The following is a 21024-nucleotide window of genomic DNA, read 5'->3' as shown; positions in this document are numbered from 1 at the left end:
AACTGCAATCTGGAAAGACACATTCTGGCAACACAAATCTGTAATTAATTAGCAACACTGGTTTCAGTGTGCCAAATTACAGTATCCGAAGAAGTGTGCGTGCACACGAAAGCTCATACCAATAACAATCTTAGTTGGTCTCTAAGGTGCTACTGGAAGGAATTTTTTTATTTTGTTTCGACTACGGCAGACCAACATGGCTACCTACCTGTAGCCAAATTACAGTGTTTATCCTTACAGCAGTATTGTGAAATAAGTATTTATTAATTAATTCCATTGATTAATCACCTAATTTAAATATTTCTCTAGGTGACATATAAAATAATATACAAAATTAAGACAATGCTACAGTTCAGTAAAACCAATAAAATCTACCTCACAACAATTCAGTAATGAAAAGGAATTATGATTCTGTGTTTAGAAACAAACAAGGCGCAGAGAGAGAGAGAGAGAGAGAGAGAGAATGACTTAAAGCATCACTAGCACTGAAGCACAACTTAGAAGTGATTCATGTGGCCATCAGGCACATGGCAATTTCTGGAAATGAACTTTAAATCAATTCCATGTTTTGTTATGACCAGTGGTTTTTAGCAAATAAATTTGACTGACTGACATTGCAAGTGTTTTGCCTTTCTCCCTTAGTGGCCTGGTTGTTTGTGTTGGCATTATGCTGCCACACAAATGTGCAGGCTTTTTGCATGCATTACAGTCCACATTGTATCTGGCTGGGTGAATCTGTTCTCACCTGTGAGACATGACCAGGTCTTAGGTGACAAAGCTGCACTCTTCTGACTCCTGTTCATCTACTCCTAGCATCTGTTTGATGTCCTCTGCAGCTTCCATGAGGTTCTCTTCTCCTGAGCATAGGAGAGCTGGGATTCCTGCCTCTCCATCCAGAGGTGTTGGATCTGAGGAAGGGTGAGGATCTCTTTCCTCCAGCCTCTGCTCCAGCACTTCAGCCTCCCCCTCTTCATCCCACTCCTCATTGCCTGCCAGCCTAAGCCTGACACTATCTAAGGGCACTTCCAATATTTGTCATGCCCTGAAAGCTTTGCTACCACTCTCTCCTGGTATGGGCTTCTGAGGGGCAATGCCTTTCTTGTATAGTTGCATTTCAACTTCTCTGTGTTGCATGATTCATAAGTGTGCACAGTATTAAAAAAACATTCCGGCTGTAGCCTCCAGAGCCATCTTAGCAGAAACATGTTTATAAATGCTATAGGAGAAATGTACATATTCATCATAAGGAAAAAAATGGGGAAATGGTTTAAAAATACAACTATTCTTTAAGTCTATTTATTTTGATGCTTTTCTGGAGAATACCAACAGAATAACAATAGAAAGTACTAAATACTAATGCAGTTAGTTTATTAATCTCATCTCCAAGCAGCAAGGAAGGCTTTATTTATGAACAGAGGTATCAAGGACGTTTGTCATTAACTGTACTTTTGCAGCTGTATTACTACACTTAGATATTGCTAGTTTTTTAGAAGGGTCAGTAATATAAATGTTGAGAACCCCAACCCCACAGTTTCACCATGAACTTGTAAATGTGTGGTCAGTAACGGAAAGCAGCCATTTATAAAGTCATGATGGCAACCATAGAAATCTGTTCGCAGAAAACAGCAGAGATAGCAGTAGCACATTCCTTTCCAAATCCCCATAGCTTTGTCAATCTGTCACAGCGTCTTTACAGTGATAGCTTCTTAAAGGTTAGCTTTGCCTCTGTGCATCATGCTTAGATCCCACAGTGGGGATGTGGATAACTATAATTACCTGCATCTGCTCAGGTGTTTCCTCCCTGAGATTACCAACTGCTGTTTATATATCTCTGCCATATTCATAGCTTGTTGGCATAATCAGGCTCAGAGTATGAAACTAATAAACCGAGAGCTGCCCCTGTGAACTAAATTAAATTTAATGTGATTATTCCAGAATAAAATGTGTTCGAATTGAAGACGTGGTTTATTTTATGAATTAAAGGTGCAAACCTATGGTCCCTGGGGGTGTGTCCCAGGTACCATAAAATTCTGGCAGATCTCCTCTCGGAAGCCCCCCCCCCCCGGAAATGTGGGAAGGGCTGCTACTATTGCCTCATCACCATTGATACTTCAGGGACAAGAGAGTGTAGAATATGATATTTGGTTTAGATCTATATAACATGGTTTTTAAATTATATAATTATGTAATTTTGTTTATATTTCCTTAGCTGTGGTACATCTTTCCAACTAGCTCAGATAGATAACTGCCAGAGTTGTTCCAAATTAGCCCAACATAAGTGCCAATTTGATACAGTGTGTAATTCTGCCAATAACACAAAAATAAAGCAAGGGCAACTGGTGATACGTATATCACTTGGGATTCTATAGACTGACTGGTCACATTTTCCCCAATTTTTCTTTTACTGCAGTAAGTTTTGGCTGTTTCCCAAATGCTGGGCTGGAGTTCTGAAGGGCTTACTGGTGGCGCCAATCTATTTTGGGCTGCTTGTGCAATGGAGGGTTCCTTTGCAGACTGAGCAGTATGGCTTTGAGCAAAGATCTTTGGGTTTGGCAATGGAACAGTGCAGGTCACACACAGTTTCCCGCAGCTATTCCGATACGAATATCGGAATATCATTTGTTTTCTCCATTCACATTTACTATCTAGTTCAATAAAAATTGTCACCTGATAATGCAACCAATGTTGGCACCATCTTACCTTGAAGAAGGTCATAGTCGAGCCATCTCTAACAGCTCCGTATTCTATCTTAGTTTGCTTTGCCAGATCATCTGCAGAATCAATGGGGGATTCCATTCTCTCGACAGTCAAGAAGGCGGCCAAATTAGCAGTGTAGGATGAGATTATGATCAAGGTGAAAAACCACCATATTCCTCCAACTATTCTGGTGGAAAGAGCTTTTGGCATGAGCTCAGATCCTATATAACACCATCAAAACATTTGTATTAAAATAGGCTGAAAGAAATGTCAAACTAGTTCTACGGACTTACGTTTGGAACATGCTAAATGTATAAACAACAGACTACAATGATTTGATGCAATAATCGCAGACATACAGAGTTAACACTAAACAAGGAAACATACTTTGAAAAAGAAGTATGAATGCTAAATGATAAACACATGGATGTCCTTGGGTCTGAATTCCAAATTCACCCCCCAAAATTCTTTGTCATTAATAATATATCTAAATTGCTGATCCCAGTAACATAATTGGGCTGTGATGCTGAACACACTTAATCAGATGTAAGTTTCATTGACATTACTGTAATAAATGTGGTTAGGAACTTATATTAATGTGAATGATTTTCCTTCCACTTCAGTAATGGCTTGGTACCACAAAATCACATGGAGGAATAGGCTTACTTCAGTAACAGCTACAGAGCTTAAATGGGTAAGAGGGAAAAGGGGGGAAACACATAAATTTTCTTTTAAATATACAGTTGAGCTCTTAGGGACAGTTAAAAGTGAGAACCCTAAGCCATAATGGACAACAGTGGTGAAGCAACACAAGATGCAGCAAGCTTAGGACAGTAAATGGATAATGTTCATGTTATTTCATTGTTGAAAGTAAAATTCTTCCCCCACATTAAAGATTTAGTTCTATCTATATGTTTAGTGCATTAATTTGAACCCATTTCCCCATCCCTGCCCCAGTAAAAATGGTTCCAACTTAATATTTGGTGCTCATTGGATGACTTTCTGAAGTGATCCCATTAAATATATATACTGTAACCATTTTAGAGAGCCTGCTGACATATAGGCCTTTCAGAATTAACAAATTCTCACAGGACCACTTCAAAATCACTGCCAAGTCAAAATGTTATGTCAGAAGCAGCCCTGTTTGCCCTGCATAGCCTTTCAATGCACGGAAGACAGAAATATTCTTAAAAGTTTTCTTGAAGCATCATGAAGTCAGTCTACTCTTCATGGCTGAGCTGACAGACAAGCATATTAGCAAATCAAATACTGATTCAAGATGTTAGCACGGCCCTCTCCATTCCCTTTGCCTTCCCTGTATTTGCTTGCTTCCCCTTCCTATTCCTGCTTTATCCAGGGGAAATTAACAAAGTACCCTCCAGCTTCTGGGCAAAACATGAAGTTAATTACCTTTCAAGAAAAGCTCCCACTCGCACACATTGCTAAACTTTCCCACCTCATAGGTGCAAGGTGGGCTCAGGCTTCCTTGTAGCTACTATTATACAGAGCTGGAACAAGGGATTGTGCCACCAGAGGCAGGCAGAAATATTGCTGCCACACTACCTCTTCTCACTAGTGGCATCTAGTAGTGTTGGCAGCAGCAGCTGGACTACTGGCCAATAATGAGGTGAGTTGGGGGCACTTGGGATTGGGACAGTTCACTGCTTCCCTTTGACCACAGCCCAAAACAGTTGTCTCATTCCTCCTCATGTTTGGGTTGACCCTGTATTTGCATAATAAAAACTGAGCACACCAAGTACATCAACACAGTTAACATCCCATCTAGTGTGGCTCCCCATTTTGGGAACCAGCCAGTAGAGAGCTTTGCTAATTTTCACCAGGTATAAGAGAGGGATGTAGCAAAAAGGGAGAGAACAAGGAACCGGGCAGGGTCTGTATGCTCATCTGTTCAATTCAGCTGGGAAATCACATTTTCTGCCACTTACAGCACAGTGAGCTGCCTTGGTATCGTATGTGTATCTTCTCTTTAACTGCAAGTCTCTGCTCCTACTGAATTTACAGTTGAGTCAAAGTACATGCTTAAATGCTTATTGGACTAAAGCAGACATCAGCGTGGTCAAATTTTGAGCTGGATACTAAACACTTGATACAATTTGTTCAGCAAACATTTTTTGGCACTGAAGTGCTTCTAAGACAATTATATGAGATGAATAAAAAAGATCGATGGCCCTGGCAGATTTATTAGTTTATAAACTGTATGGCTGAAAAAGGACCATCATTTTCCAAATGATAGCTGAAAAATAAAACTTCTCTTTATATCAATATGTCTGCGCTAAGAATGAGTCAAGGCTCCAAGCATGTTGATGTAGGCATTTTGAGCGTAATTGATGGGAATTTGCTCCAATTACTTAGAGTTAAGTAGGTGCCTCTGATTCTATTCTTTCGTTTTGTGTTGTATTCTATGTATGTACATGGAACGATAACTTCCAATACTTGCGAAACACGTTTCTTTGTAAATGAGATTGGTAATCTGACATATTGCTTGAGTTTTGGATTGAGATCTGCATATTTATGGCACATGCAGAGCTGCTTAAAAATTTAACAGCCTGATCCAGCAAAGATCTGCACATAGAGGCAATCTTCCATGTGTGCACCCAATGCAGATAAGCAGCTAAAGTGCAATACTCATGCGAGTACCACTGAACTAAATTGATTTGTTTGTTTTGTTTTGGATATGAATGATCATCTCAGCCCAGGGTCACTAGTTGTCTACAGTAAGAGCTGGATAGTGACTGTTCAATGGGATTGTACTCCTCGTTACTCAGAAGCAAGTCCTTCCTGAATTTAACATGACTTACTTCCCAGTGAGTAGATGTAGGATTGCAGCCAAAGCTTCCTATTAATATCAGAAATGTTATTTTTAAAACCAGTATCTTTATCTCCACTATAATTCTTTTCCTTGGCACTCCAACAATACAATTTATTTTTACACACACCAATTCTTCCAGGGGTGATGCCCTTCGATTTGATCTGCAGCTGATCTAAACCAGTGCAAGAGGCAGCTGCAAAGAGTGCTGATTCAGTTCTTCATGAAAACATTATTTACTAAAAGCTCAGCAAAGGAATATAAATTATGTAGACACTGATTTAATGCCTCATTTTAATGAATATAGATGATAATAATGGCTACCTACATTTCAGAGACCATTGTTACTTGGAAGAATCATCAAGAAAATTGGCTTCCTAGATAGGTGTTCCATAATAAAACACCGAGAAGTTCTGAAAGGTTTCAACCTCTAGCTAATTCTAATTTCTCTTTCCTCTGATTTTCTTTCATAAGGAACTCAGTTGCTTGAGTGAAAACAGAAAGTCTCCATTTTACCTCTTTTAGATTTGGTTAGGTTTAAAATTGCTGAGCTTGTAAAGTGTCAGTGGACACCATCAGCAATTGCCTTAAGCAAGTAAGAAGCTGAAGGCAAGCAATTGGCTCATAGGACCATGATGACTTACAAATTTTGATTGCTGATTCAGCACAGCTAAAGAATGAACACCTTTGGACCTACTTGGGTAGCATGCAGATCTTTTAAAAATATATTCAAGAGAAATCATTGCTGTCTTTTGCCTCAGTCCAGAGCTTCATGCAAGCTCTGATGCACACACGAAGCTCCTCTATGTGCAATTTCCCCTAATAATCTTTTTGAGGGAAGCAGACCTGTAAGTGTGGAGCTTTATTGTTGCCCCATTCATCCCAGTGAAGTGCATGAGCTAAAACACTTGTGAATTAGTAGTTCTATATGTGCATCAGAGTTGTGGCACATGCAGAAAATTGCTGGATCAGAAGGTTTTCTTCAGGGGACCCAAGATTCAGAATACTGTATGCTTAACAGCCTGATCACATTCACGGGTTAGTGTTTTTCTTGCATACGCCCTATGGAGTTCTTTTTTTAATTCTTTTATTCTTACTATTGCTATTATTATTGCAATTTTGTTACCAAGCACAGGCTTGTGTTCTGACACTAAAATACTATATCTGTCTAAAGGAAGAGTGTCATTGAGTTTAGGGGGATAAATGGACATGGGACTGCAGCCTTAGCTTTATTTCATTCATAAGATACTGCTATTAAAAGCAGCACGGTACTGTATACTCATTTCAGAGGAATTTCACTGTCATTAAATAGACTAGTAAGGTGGGAGCCACGACCTGTGTAGCTTTCTATACATTGTCAGTTAATTTGCCAAGTATTTTGATAACCTTTCAAAGAAAATATGCTGTATTTGTATAGAGAACCTAAATAAGAGGTGTGAGAAAATAATGCTATTATTAAGAACCAGAGTCAGACAATACTTGCTGAAGACTCTCTAGTGCCTTTTTATGGCAGACATGACAGCCAATCCTGATCCAGACTTTGCTCACGCTCTGTAGAAAAGAGAAAGTCTGATCATCACATTTTAAAATGTAATAAACCAGTGGCTTCCAATCAAGCACAACAAGCAGCTTCTGTTAACAAGAAAGAGCATAACAATAGATGCAGAGGTTAGCAACCATTCATCTCTTGTTCAGACTCTACATGTTAATGATGGTGCACTTACAGTCCACACGTACCACAAGTTTGTACATGGAAACATTTGCTTCAACTTACAATTTTGGTTTTTTGCTTTTAAAGCTTCTTCAAAGACAAGCAGAGTCTGGTTGGGGCTGACTGTCATGTACCCAAGGTAGTGGTAACTAGTAGGCACGGCATCCCACAGTTTGCTGTGGATGATGGTAAACTCCAAAAATGGCAGGCCATTCAGAACACAATGTATTTGGGTACTTGCACACACAAAGCATTCACAACTATAGACCTGTCCAATACTGTAAAACCTTAGTCTGTGTTTTACTGACAAACTAGAACAAGAAGCTGATTTTTCAATTCATCTTGGATAGAATCCATTCTATGAGTATCTGTGCTTGACATGTGCCCACCTTCCCACTTAGCCCAAGAAATGCCTAATATACTACAGGGAACAGAATCAATGGCCAAATTCCCACTGGTGTTAGCAGCAAAATCAGGCTTATGTAGTTGTGATGTTTGATTTCTACTCAACCCCAATTGTTATTCCTCATACTAATTGTTCTTTGAGTTGGTCTAGGGGTGTTTTCACTTGCATGCCTTTATTAAACATTTCACTATTCTCATGATTTTCTCAGTGTGTGGTTTTTTGAGGGGGTTCACAATGATTGAACATATATTCTGAACACGCACCTCACAGAGAGGCAAAAGCTTATTAATGGGAGCCTCAGAATGAACACATCATATACACACATGGTTAGTATATGCACCGCTGATTCTTCACGTCTATTGCACCTCATTTCCTTTCATTGTAAAATGAGCATCTCTGTGCAGTTTCCAGAATCAACAGCTGTTAGGACGTTGTGGGTGTCAAAGGCTGGATGCATTTACAAGAGGCAAAACCATAAAGACCTGCAGAAAAGTGATTAATTAAGTTTGGGGATTTTTAAGCAATAGAAGTTTGACAAATGCTCATGAAATAATGATTCCCACAAAATGTATTGTGGCCCTATTAAAAAAAAACCACCTTGCCTTATCAGTGTTTTATAATGGCATAAAGTCTAATTGAAAAGTCTTTTCTTCTGTAGTTTGATTCATATAGATTACTGCTTTCAGTGAAAACAACACCAAAACTACCTTGCTCCTTAGATTTTGCCTATCAAAGTACAACCATGTGATATAAATAAAACCTTTGCATTTTATTGCATGCTTTCCTTCAGTAGATTTACTTTGGATTTAAAAAGTTTTAATTTCTTCCCCGGACCCCTTTTTTAATTGTTAATATATACAATGTTGTTGCATGTCTCTTGTGTAGATCAGGTTTTACAGTATATGCTAGAGCTACAAATGGTGGAGTTTACCAGCACAGAAGCTCTTGAGCAGACTGTGGGATGTGTGCAGTAATGAGGTGTAACCGGTGTACCTTGCTGCATGAGAGCTCCAACTCCAAACCAGAAACTATTAAGTAAAGTAAAATTGTTTTCCACCACATCTGAGTCAGGGTTGCACGGGTGGGGGTTATACCACTCATAGGGTGTAAACCTGTGGTAGTTAACAGAAACAGTTTGTAAACATCAGATTAAAAAAAAATACAGACAGCACCAGCAAACCTGCTGAACAATGCACAAAATGCAAAGATTAATGAGGAAAACAAAAGGGAAGAAAATTAAGGCCATATTCATAAATGTACAACCACAGCATAGAAGTTCCAAGGCAGCTTGGCAATGCAGCAGGCAGGTTTTAGAGCACCAGAGTCAGTCACATGCCTTAACTAATTGTACTTTGATTATAATAAGCCCAGCACACTTTTCAAAGAGAAGGAAAACTGCTTCCAAATACTTGCTTTCCAGGTGACCCTTGAACAATAATTTTAAAGACTCTTTGTGATGCAGAGAAGACCGTTGCCCTAGTTGTGTTCTTGCCAAATATGGTACTCTCCAGTTTGCTCTCATCTTTCTCCAGGCAGGCAGTGCAACCCCATGCATGCCTACCCAGAAGTAAGCCTCAATGAGTTTAGTGGGACTTGATCCCAAGTAAGTATTACAGGACTTCAGCCTGAACAGCTTGATTTCTGGAAAAGGAATTGATCCACATAAATGTTCGGATCATTTCCATCCAGTTAACTACTCAGATGTGTATATTTGTGGCGCCACAAATTAGGGTCAATTCATGCTTCATACTGCAGTTGTGAATACCAGGATTGTGCTGACCACATACATTCATTTTGAAGGGGTGAAATATTTCCGAACACTTGAGTACATAGTGTGGATTCATAATTGGACATGGTCCACCACACACCCCTTTCGTGTCTACAAGTACTCTTCTCATCTTCTCATTATGCAGGAGCTTCACACATATATCCCAGTGGTGCCAGATGCGAGGCTCTTCCTAACTCTTGTATCTATGTTTCACATTTCTAGAAAAATAGAAATAATCTATTTCTACTTGCTGATCTATGACACGTGTTTCCAGAAATGAGATGGCTAATAAAAGTTGGTTGATTGTGAAGGAGTTCTTGTGCTCAAGTATTATAGGGGTCAATGGAAGAAATTATAAATTACGCTTTTGGAAACGGATAGCCTCAGTTCTTGCAGAAAATGGACACTATATTCTTTTGTGATCTATACTTCACAAAATTATTTTAGGACTGTCCTAGCTACAGAATCCTGCCTGTTGCTGATTATCACAGCTGTAGGGCATACTTTTATTGTGATGTTTATGAATATGGCTTTAATTGACAATGTCATGCCAGTACATTTTAATTGCTGTTTTAACAATATAATTAAGCTTTGAATTTATGCACTCTTGCAACTAGAGTGCTGTGCTAGGCTTGAAGCAATGAACACTGATAATAATGAAGGCACTAATTGAAACAGTTTTTAGTTTAGGATGCTGTTAGTTAAATAACATCATCATTATTGGTACAATAGATAATTTTAAAAAAACTGTAACACAGGATGCAGAATATAGCTTCAAGAAAAAAATACATGCATTATATAAAATCACATTTAAAAACCCAAGTCCTTGTATTTAAAGCACAAGAATAGCAGCATTGAGTCTAATTGACCATCAGAGCTCTATCTGCCCTCCAGGCAAGAGTTACACCTGCTCATATGACAGTTTTAAATGAGCTGACCTACCTGCTGTCCCTTGCTACCCATCGCCTACTTATTGTTGGCTCCCCCACGGCATGCTTATTATACTCAAAATGACAGCAATGGACAACACTAGCACAGTATGGAGGTCTCTCGAGAGCAAACGATTATGGCAGACAGCATGCACTGGGGGAAAGAGCTGGGGAAATAGTTAACTCCAACTGAATTCTAAAACCCAGTCTAAATTGGTCTATAATCTGTGTCACCTCCCGCCCACACTATTGCTTAACCCTCTAGATCAGGCATGTCAAACATGCGGCCCTCCAGATGTTTTAGCCTACAACTCCCATGATCCCTAGCTAGCAGGACCAGTGGTTGGGGAAGATGGGATTTGTAGTCCAAAACATCTGGAGGGCCACATGTTTGACATGCCTGCTCTAGATAACCTTAGTATGATTTGCTCCCTTGTTAGAAAATGAGTTTATGTGCTCTATCTGGAATCTGTGGAACAAAAGATGGATGGATGGATGGACCTAAAACTTGTCCGTCAAATAGAAGTAAATCTGTATGCTGAATTACAGCCATGAAGGACTTCCACTGATTACAGGGACCTGGTTTCTTTTTAAAAAATACTGACACAGGGTTGTATTCAACTAACTCCTACTCAAAGCAGATCCATTGAAATTGATGAACTTAAATTAGTCATGTCAATTAACTTCAGTGGGTCTTTTCTGATTAGGACAATCATGGAATATAATCCATAATGCTGAGTAGGAGCAACTTCCTTCAGACCTTGTAGATAAAGGTGCACTCCAATTATTATTATTATTATTATTATTATTATTATTATTATTATGTCTTTCTCAAAGTTGGGATTCACGGCAAATTATGTCATGTGGCATACTATGTTGCATTTCCTGTCAACTGCAGGGCTGTCCTACAGGAAGCAGAAGGCAGACCTACAGGACTTACATTGTAGGTCTAGTTCACCTTGATTTGGACTGACATTGGTTCAGTTAGATTTACTGAATGCATGTTCCATCAACCATAGGAAAACATTCAACAAAATTGTTTCAGACTGATGTATCCAGCAAAAAGTACAGTATATTTTGTTGCGTCCTTGGTCACTATCACCGCTTCTAGCTTTTATTTCTTTTTAAAAAGTCATCAATCTGAGGTAGTATTAGCTGTTTGTAAGATGCAAGGAAATCACTGTTACATAGTTATGATAAATGTAAAAATAAATAAAAGACATAAATGCCCTTTAAATATTGAGAGCAATTGGCATTTGAAACCTAATCCAATTCACCTTCCTCTGTTCACCTCATTGCAAGCCTGAGGCTCTTAACATATTGTGCAGGACGCTGCTGTGAAAGAAATACATCAAATTGGATTAAATTCTAATTTGGCGGAAGTCAGTGGCTGCGGCTAGGCATAATAGTATGCATACATAACATCCTTTAGCAGCATTAAGAATATGTTAAACCACTCACAAGGCTGCAGGACATCACAAAACCTCCCCTCCTTTCTTTAGACTTCAAGACCCTCTTGCAGAATCGAATCTACCTCTAGATGCCCCATTCTATAAACAGTGCAGGCATGATGTCTAAAATTTTCCAATTCTGGCACAACCAATAGGCTCCCTAGGAAGAGAACCAATTATCACTCCACATATGTGCATTTATGTCCTATTAATACTGCATTCAGTATTAAAAAGCAAAGCATTTGTGCTAGGGTTGCATAAGCAATATAGCGATGTTTGCAAAAATGCAAATAAAGTGTGACTGTGTTGTTCAGATACTGGCTTCTTAAAATGGACAACAAGGTAGAATTACTGAACTACACTCCAAATATATTATGTTAAAATGATTTCTTTAACATAATGAAAACTTCAAGAAAGACAGTCACCCAAAGTGGCACATTTCTTGGACTGAGAAAGACCCACAGAATAATCCCAATATAATTTGCTTCTAAAAGCTTTGTATCATTAGAAACAAATGACTTTTCCATTTATATCGCACTGCTGTAATAGCTTAGGCATTTCATGTGGAAAATAGTTCACATCTGGCACACAAAAGATCAAGAAAATCTAAGACAACCAATATCACCAATGAATGGCAAAAAGAATCATAGCTTTGGAAGATAAAAAACAATTTGGAAGTATAAGTAGAATGTTCTGGCATTTAAAAAAAATAATTTGTGTGCTGTTACCTTAGCTCCTTAGCCATCTTTTCTCCCAAAGTGAGCATGTGCTGATAATCATAGTATAATATATCCCAAAGTTATTTTTGTCCAAAATCATAGCTCACAGTTCTGAAAACACTTCTATGGATTCCATTTCTTATACAGGGCAGTAGCAGAGAACATAGTGGGGCTGTGCTTCTCATTTTACCTCCTTCCAGCTGAGTTGCTGCTGCATACTGACCCAAAGAGGTGGAGGCAGCAGTAAGGTTGGCCTAGTGCAAATGGATTGGCTCTGCTGGTGTGTTTGCACCATGCTGACCTCGCCTGCCTGTCTCCCTTCTCTTCCTCTCCACCTGGTGTGCTGCAGCGACTCAGCCAGAGAGAATTTAGTTGAGTGGTGCAGCCCCACTGCCCATTGTTCAATACTGACACGGCCAATCCTGGAGAGGTTGGTGAGGCCAACCTAATTTTGCCACAAAAACCTGGGGAAACTTATTGACTCAAGTATAAGCCTAGGGTGGGAAACACTGGGTCCAGATAGGGGTTAATAAGAAAAATAAAATAAAAGGATCCTCTGCTCGTGGCTACACCCTCTGCTGCCACCTCTTCACCCCCACAGCAAGGATGGAGAGGTGGCAGGAGGAGGAGCAGCTGGCGCAGCAGCAGTGGCAAAGGCCACCGCCTCACCGAGGCACACCATCTGTGCCTGTGTCTGCTCATGCTCTAACAGCTGCCACCTCAGAGTCACAACCGCTGTCTTGGGCGGAGTGGGGTAGGGTGGGGGAGGTGCGTGTGGGCGGAGAGAGCGACCTACCCGGCTCTCCCTCTCTCGCACACCCGCCCGATGCCTGGCTCTTCTGATGAAGCGGGGCAAAGGGCTGGGCGCGTGAGGCAGAGGGAGCGAGCAGAGCCGTGCAGATGTTTGCGATGCCTTCAGCAAACCGCCCCTACGGGCAGCGGTGGCTGCAGCCGCGAGCAGGTGATCCTGCCGCCGTGCGGACGGTGCACTCACACGCTGTACGTAGCAGTGCTGTGCATGCACCATATGGTCGGTGTGCCCCGCCCCAGGTACTGTTCATGCTTCGTTCGCCCCTGCCTCACTTGAGTATAAGCCAAGTGGGGCTATTTCAGCATTAAAAATGTGCTGAAAAACTTAGCTTATACACGAATATATATGGTAAACTTGCAAAGATCCCTGTGGGGTGTTTTTTTATTCTAGTTAGGAATCCATGGCCCCCTGACCTGTTGTCTGGACACTTCGCTTGTCCGTTAAAAATTCTAGAATGTTAAAAGCATTTAACCTTTATCTTTAAAGCTTCTCCAAATAACTGGAGAAGCACCTAAACATTTTGTCCTGATATGAAAGGGAAGGAAGCACTAGAGGTTCCACCTTTCTTTTCTGTTAGAACATTTTGCATCCTAAAGAGCTCATGTCTGGCAGAAGCCTTTCCTATCATTTCATCTCCATGTCAGGAAAATACTGCTACGTATCTGCTTCTCAAATAACTGTTGAGGACACAAACACTTTGCCAGAAGAGAAAGCTGGTAATAATAACAAAAAATGCTCATATCTAGCGATTACAACTAAGTGGATATGTCAGCGTTTGGAGATTGGCATTCATGCAGAGCATCATGTGTTGGCATTGTTGAATCAAGCCCTTACTAAGAGAGAGGAAGTTGCAGGTTACTTATTTTCACCCATCTTTTTTTTAGAGAATAGAGCTAGTTTCAGTCTTGGCTCATTACACAGAAGACAAAGGAAATCTGTCAACGATGGTCAGATTGTTATTAGTCATGTATGAGCTCATGGTCTATGCAGAGTCAAATCTATTATTCATGGTACAGTGAGCAGAGCTTGCCAGAGTTTATGACTGTAAACGGTGGCTGCACTTACAACAGCCTTGTTTAGGATTTGCATGGAAAACCAGACCATTAATTTAACTCTCTGCTTTTCTCTCTGACACACATACAACTAAGTTGAATACGGTTTTTGGATATTTTGCTCTAACTGTTCATTTTAAAGTATGAAACAACCCTAAAAAGTACAGTTTGATAGCAGATCTACTTTGAAAATCACTTTGGTTGAACCAAATTGATTTATTCAAAGTACTATGATGTAACTTAGGAGTTTCCAAACTTTTTACTTTGTAGAGAACTTCTCTGCATCAGTATGCCAGCTACAGAATCCCCACATACTGTGGAAGAGTCTGGAAAATGTTCTAGGTGGCATCTGAAATTGCTGCAAATGTATTGCAAGTGGTCTTTGAAGCAAACCAACACTCTGCTTGTGACAGTGTGCCTCAGCAAGACACTGTTTAGTTATGTACAGGTCCATGGAGGTGGTGGGCAGCAGCCAGGTACACTTGCCCTGGGCTTCGGAGGACTAAGCTACGGTAGTCAGGGAGTCCTGTTTGGCCTGCTGGAGTTACGGTGTCATGCCAAGAACAAGATTCCCGCCCTGGGCCTCAGACAAGCTCTGCAGGGGCCCGATGATGTCCATTCTATTGATCTTGGGCTGTGTTGCATGTAGGGACCCCTGCACAACCATAAAGTCTCTCCCCCAATGGTCAGGGGAACACCCCCCCCCCGGGAAAGGCCTGGGATGTGTGTGTTCAAAATCAGAGGAGGTAGGTTGTACAAGCTTCATCACATTATCCAGGCCAAAGATGCCTTGACCTTCAGTAAAGGCTTTGTAGAAGACACAGAGGGTTGAATCAGGTAGTGGGAGGGAAGACCACTGAAAAAAATCTAATAAAAAATCCAAAGCATCTCATGTTTCCCTCAGTTATGTTTTGGAAAGCACTAGTTAAATGCCTTGCAGAGAAAAACTATAGTACAAAGTAACTCCAAGCTGTATATCTAGTTGGCAATCCCTCCCCCAGTGCATGTGACATGTTGCAGATCCTGGCCATAGTCAAGTCAAGAGATAGTGTGAAGCCCTTCTATTCTCAACTGCACCATCATAAGTAACCTGAAGCATTGTGCTAACATCAGTGAGACCAAGACGGGGGTCATTGTCTGGGTAGTCTACAACCTCCATACACACTGCCTAGAGGGATGCCAACAAGTGCTAATATAGTAGTGTGTTGACAATGTTACCACATTACGGAAATATATGCACCAAAGGGACATTTCACAATTTAGTAAGGAGTAGAAAGGTATGTCCTCCTGTCCGTCTGTCCGTCCGTCCCATCCCTTCCCTGCATATTCTCATTTTATTCTTATTAACTCTGGCTATTTTTAGCCAGCGATGCCATGTAAAGGGGCTTTTAAGTGTTCATAAAAACATAGTACTCTTTTTTCTTAATATGGTAATACTAACCCTTTCTTAATATGCCAATTGACCCCAGCTGCTCTACAAATTCTTCTGTTTCCTGTTTCTACAACAATAAAGCTCTGGAGTTCACAATATTGTGTACAGAATAGTGCACAGAAAATAATGTGATTATTATTTTTGGAGACAAGAACAATGTATGTGGTCAGTGTACAATGTATAGTAAAGGAGTTATTAATGTGGCTTGGTGTTAAACATGACCTTTCAACTTACCTTGCAATGACAAAGAGCACACAACTGACTCCAAGGCAAGCTAGGAGGACATACATCCAAATATCAGGAGAAAGAGGGTTTAGAAAGGAGAAAACACCAGGGTTTGTGCCATTGGGTTTCCGGTACAAAATACTGATTCCCAGCGTCATGAAGGGCTTGGAAAAGTCAATGACTTTCTCTCTTACGTAGGTAATGGTGAGAGGAGCAACTGCCAGGTCAGCTTTCTGAGGACAAAAAATGGAAAATAATATTGTCATTTTTATATAAAAAAAATTACCCACATTTTTTATTTCTTCACTTTTCTCAAGCGTACTGACTCAAATAAGATTCATTTGCCCATAACTGTAAGCACTGATAAAATTTAAATGAAAAACAACTTTCTCATTGAAGCTCAATGGGGAGGAAAGATAGCATCATTCAAACTATGTTAATTTCATAGTAATAATTCAGAATGTGTGGTGCAGTGATGCCTTGAAGAAGCATTAAAACAGTCGCAGCCTTTTCCCATAGGACTTCCAGATTGACACTTTCACAGCAAAACTTTCAAGTGGGAAATACAAATGTATCACTGCAGATAATCTTGGCCTCATGTGGTTGTGGCTACAATAGGCCCACCCATGCTTCCAAGAGAAGTGATGCGCATATTAGACGTCTCCATGTCTAGACTATGCATTGTGCTCACCACATGAGAAATGGGCTGACTCTGCTTGTTCAGAACTATGTAGACTCCCTGCTGCTAAAGAAAGCTGGTGGGGATTATACCCTAGAGGAGCAAAGTGGCAAGATAAACAGATACAGTGGACCAATCAATGTATGGAGAAAAAGTAGTCGTAAGTTTCCACTTCCTTGTGATCTATCCAGCTTTCTTTGGCTGTTGACACAGAGCCTTCAAAGTTCTTATAAGATGCAGCTAAACTGCTTACCGCATTGAAGAAAATTTGGCTCTTGCAGGAAAAAATTGTTTCTATGCAGAAACTGATAACCATACTCGTTCCTGAGTATATGTATATGTACACTTTCCCATTCTAATTCTTCTTGCATCTCAAATGGTTATTCTGCCTTTTTTTAAAAAAAAAAAGACAGAGTGGCCTGCTAGTTTAAATATATGTATCCAGCTATTGCTGGTTGACTAGCATGAAGATGATTCCATCTTACGTGATCGATGAGTTCTTTGACCATCCCATTCCATTCTCCTTTGTCATTCTGGGCTCCATATTTCCCATCAGACACTAGTTTCACTTCATAGATGAAGCCTAAAATATTTGATAACTCCTTCAACAAATCCAAGCAGTACCCTTCAAATCTGTCGTTGCCATAAAGGGGTTTGTCAGATTTCTTGTACATGACATACGGATCTTCCTGCATGAAAAGACACAAGGCATGTCTCAGAAATTGAGTACATCTGTGATTGATAAAATACAGGAAAGGTTTAATTGCTTGATAAAATTGTACACGGGCTACTTAAGAATAATAAATACTATATAAAGAATAGCATAAAACTCTGGCAGAGCCGAAAGTCTGGTATACATTTTTAGTGAAGAAACTGAAATGCTTCCCAAAGATCCCTGAAAAGTTCATATTTATTTGTTTGTTTGCTTGTTTGTTTATAGCATTTATTAGCTGTTCCTCACCTTCTGTAGCAGATATATGGAGTGTGCAGGGAGGGTAGGATGGGAAAGATCCCCTGCTAAAACTTATTGAGGCTGACAACACCCACCCCTTTCATGAATGAACAAAAAGGTGTAGTGATTAAGTTAGTAAGGCACCGTGAATAACCCAAAGATAATACATGAAGAGTAGCAACAACGCATGCCAAAACTTACCAAAATAGTGGTGACTATGAGTGTTCGGTTCGCCAGCGAATCAGTGATATTGGTAGATCTGTCTTTATTGCTGTCAGTCATATTAAGGCCACTGTTTGAGTTCCAAAGCCCAATCTACATAGAACAAATTAGATAAATGGCTGCCAACCTTCATTAATTGTGTTAAGGAAAGGATAGTTCATATAAAAAAAATGCAATTGACAGTTCTGCCCAGGAGTTGAGCAACAAACAAGTTGTATAGGATATTAAAGTAGTAGACCAGCTGCATTTTAAAGCAACGGATCTATAATAAATGATGGATTATGAGTACGGTTAGTCGAGGGAAACACATTGCTCATTATGAAGCAGGCTGAGATGGCCTAGTCATAAGAGTGTTACATTAGTTATGTATAAAAATATTAAAGCTATATATTTTTGTTTAAGCAAACCAGCCTGCATTGTGGAACACCTAGATTTCTGTTCTAAATGTCTAGTTCATGGTGGTTGTTTTTGTAAAGGTGAAGTGGAAACGTAAGAAAACCTTTCCTTTCTAATCCATCAGTTTATAAAATATGCTGAAATAGGCTGCTATATTCACTGGCCCTTCTCTTCTGTTGAAACCTGCTGAAGGTACAGATTTATTTTAGTTACTTTGCGACTATTGTATATGACAGAACCAATAAAATGACCCACTGATCAGTGATAGCTCAGAAAATTAAAACAAAGGAGGCAGGAAAATCTGGCCTCGGCCTTTTTTCCAAACCCAAGAGCATTTTGTAACAAGAGGACTTTTAGGCCTATGTATTCAGGCGGCAGATTTCTTATTTCAGTGGAATTTGAAATCCCATCTAGTGGCATGCATGTAAATTACAAAGCAAACAATAACATACTTGTAAAATCAACTGTGCATGAATTCAATTTTTCACCCCCTTAGGCTTTAATGGAATTGCAGGGGAAGAAAAATAGCTATCAATGACCAGTGTGAAACTACCAACAATAGGGCCAAAGCAGATATGTCGATTGCACAAATCCACATGTTTAGTATTATAAACAAGAGTTCTGCAGGGCGGCGGGGGGGGGGGACAGCAATGGGACTGCAGGTCAGAGGGAAGAAGTTTAATCCTTCTCCTCCACTATCTACATCATTGGTGCTAAGACTTCACTGTCAATGCAAATAGCTCACATAGTCCCAAAGGATGCTTGGATCCCATGTACCTGTCATCTGCATTACAAAATAAAAAATAAAAAATGGGCATATTAATTGGATTCCTGCAGCTGGCATTTACTTGAATGGAGAGGGTGTTTCTGCTTCTTAGGTGAAACTGTGAAGCGCCCTTGTTATTTTTGCTAATGGATGCTGCATGTTTTTAAAGTAATCTTGTTATACGTATAATATTGACGTGGTTTTGTTATTATTATTTTTGTTTTGCTGTGTTTTTGTGAAATTGTTTTTGTTTGTTTGTTTGAAATGCATCTCTATTTCTTTATTGTAAGCCGCTTTGAGCATGAGTTATTTGTGGAAAAGCGGCATACAAATAAAATGAATGAATGAATGAAAGTGAAATACACCAGCTAGGTAGCATTTATATTAGTACATGTTTAATACATATCTGGATTTCTTGATGCTTCATCCAGGTTGCTTCCTAAGACCACTTGATAATATTGTATACCAAGACTGCCAAATAAGATGCTGTCTGTATGAATCTGTGTCTTGCTGATCTTATATATACCATTGGTCACCATTAGAACTTCTGCAATGACCATTATTTTAGTGGTCTCACCAGTAAAACCACATTTGGGGCATCTGTGACTTGTATCAGGGTCTAAAAGGTTAGATCTTCAGATCCATCCCAATGAATGATTCACACCCGCACAAATAGCAGCAGAAACACACAAGCTCCACTAGTGATCTATCAGATTCTATCAAGCTCCTGCCAGATTTCAGTCCTGATCCATCAGATCTGTTCCATTTTGCCAATAATCTGCCAGTGTTCTATTATGCTTTTCTCATGACCCAGTAGATTTAATTCAGCCTGGATGGGCACTATTTTTGAAATCAGAAATTGGCAAGACACCATTAACTGTCAGTAGTCAATATTGACTTTGGCGAGATAATTTCAAATTAGGGCCTCACTTTTTTTTAAGGCCCATCAGCATCTTTGGGTTGATTCCTCAGTGATGTCTAGTGGAATGTGTAAACTGCCTCTCGGAAAAGTATTGTACTTGAGGTAATAAGTACAATACTTAATTGTTATTTGAGCTGTTACAGATATTTCAGGTATACAAGGCATTATAGGAAAGTGCTGTACTATAGATGAAAGAATAAAAAAAATCAGGTTTTCAGTGGGTGAAAACCTGCAGGCTATCCTTAGCTTTCTTAGGAAATTACTTTGTTTTTATTGTCTCGGCCTGCTGATACCTCATCCCTGCTTTAATTTTCATGATTAAAGCTATATTCTTTGAAGTATTGTGCTCAAAAATAATGACCATGTTTGGGTTGTTTGTTTGTTTGTTTGTTTCAGTATTCTGGGGCTGATTGTCAGTATCATCATGGAACAAACTATCTAATCCTTTTCTTTGCTTCTGTATGTCTGGAATAGCACTGCTATATTTTTATTTTCTCACTATAAGCTTTCATTCTTTCACTTTCAGAGGGAATCAATTCAGTGGTATTGATTCTAAAATAAATGAAATACTTGTATAAAAATGTAGGTTTGCCGGGAGTGAGGGGAAGATACACTATTCATAGATTCAGTTTTTTTTCTTTGCAGTCTTTGCAATAAAATCATAACTGTAAGGAACTACTGTGTATTAAGTCAGAACAATGAGCCACGTTGTCCAATGCTGTCTATCACTGTGCAGCAATTCTCAAATCTCAGGCAAAGCTTTTCCCCAGCCCTTCAACCTGATAGGTTGTGGCTGAAGATAGCAGAGGTTGAACTACAGGTTATACATGTAAAATGTCTGTGCTAGTAAAGGTAAAGGTAAAGGGACCCCTGACCATTAGGTCCAGTCGTGACCGACTCTGGGGTTGCGCGCTCATCTTGCATTATTGGCCGAGGGAGCCGGCGTATAGCTTCCAGGTCATGTGGCCAGCATGACAAAGCCGCTTCTGGCAAACCAGAGCAGCACACGGAAACGCCGTTTACCTTCCCGCTGTAGCGGTTCCTATTTATCTGCTTGCA

The 21024-nt window shown here is 39.8% G+C and overlaps 1 protein-coding gene and 1 long non-coding RNA gene across 5 annotated transcripts in view; one reads left to right on the top strand and one right to left on the bottom strand.

Moving 5' to 3' along the window:
- GRIK1 (glutamate ionotropic receptor kainate type subunit 1) overlaps positions 1–21024 on the bottom strand; it is a 260499-nt gene that overhangs the window by 12878 nt on the left and 226597 nt on the right. For all 4 annotated transcript variants that reach the window (XR_015949577.1, XM_088667964.1, XM_035115110.3 and 1 more), the window contains 5 exons: positions 17861–17974; positions 17193–17396; positions 16038–16261; positions 8635–8753; positions 2701–2918 (listed from right to left, as the gene is read on the bottom strand). Coding sequence is in view for 3 of the 4 variants with exons in the window: in XM_088667964.1 (XP_088524090.1) it covers positions 2701–2918; positions 8635–8753; positions 16038–16261; positions 17193–17396; positions 17861–17974 (879 nt within the window). In the remaining variant the exon portion in view is untranslated. The remainder of the gene's footprint in view (positions 1–2700; positions 2919–8634; positions 8754–16037; positions 16262–17192; positions 17397–17860; positions 17975–21024) is intronic.
- LOC148685954 (uncharacterized) overlaps positions 1–21024 on the top strand; it is a 129597-nt gene that overhangs the window by 23768 nt on the left and 84805 nt on the right. The gene's annotated exons all lie outside the window — the stretch shown is intronic.

Source organism: Zootoca vivipara, chromosome 4, assembly GCF_965207765.1.
Source record: "Zootoca vivipara chromosome 4, rZooViv2.hap1.1, whole genome shotgun sequence".
Classification (NCBI taxonomy): Eukaryota; Metazoa; Chordata; class Lepidosauria; order Squamata; family Lacertidae; genus Zootoca; species Zootoca vivipara.
This window is presented reverse-complemented; position numbering and strand designations above follow the sequence as displayed.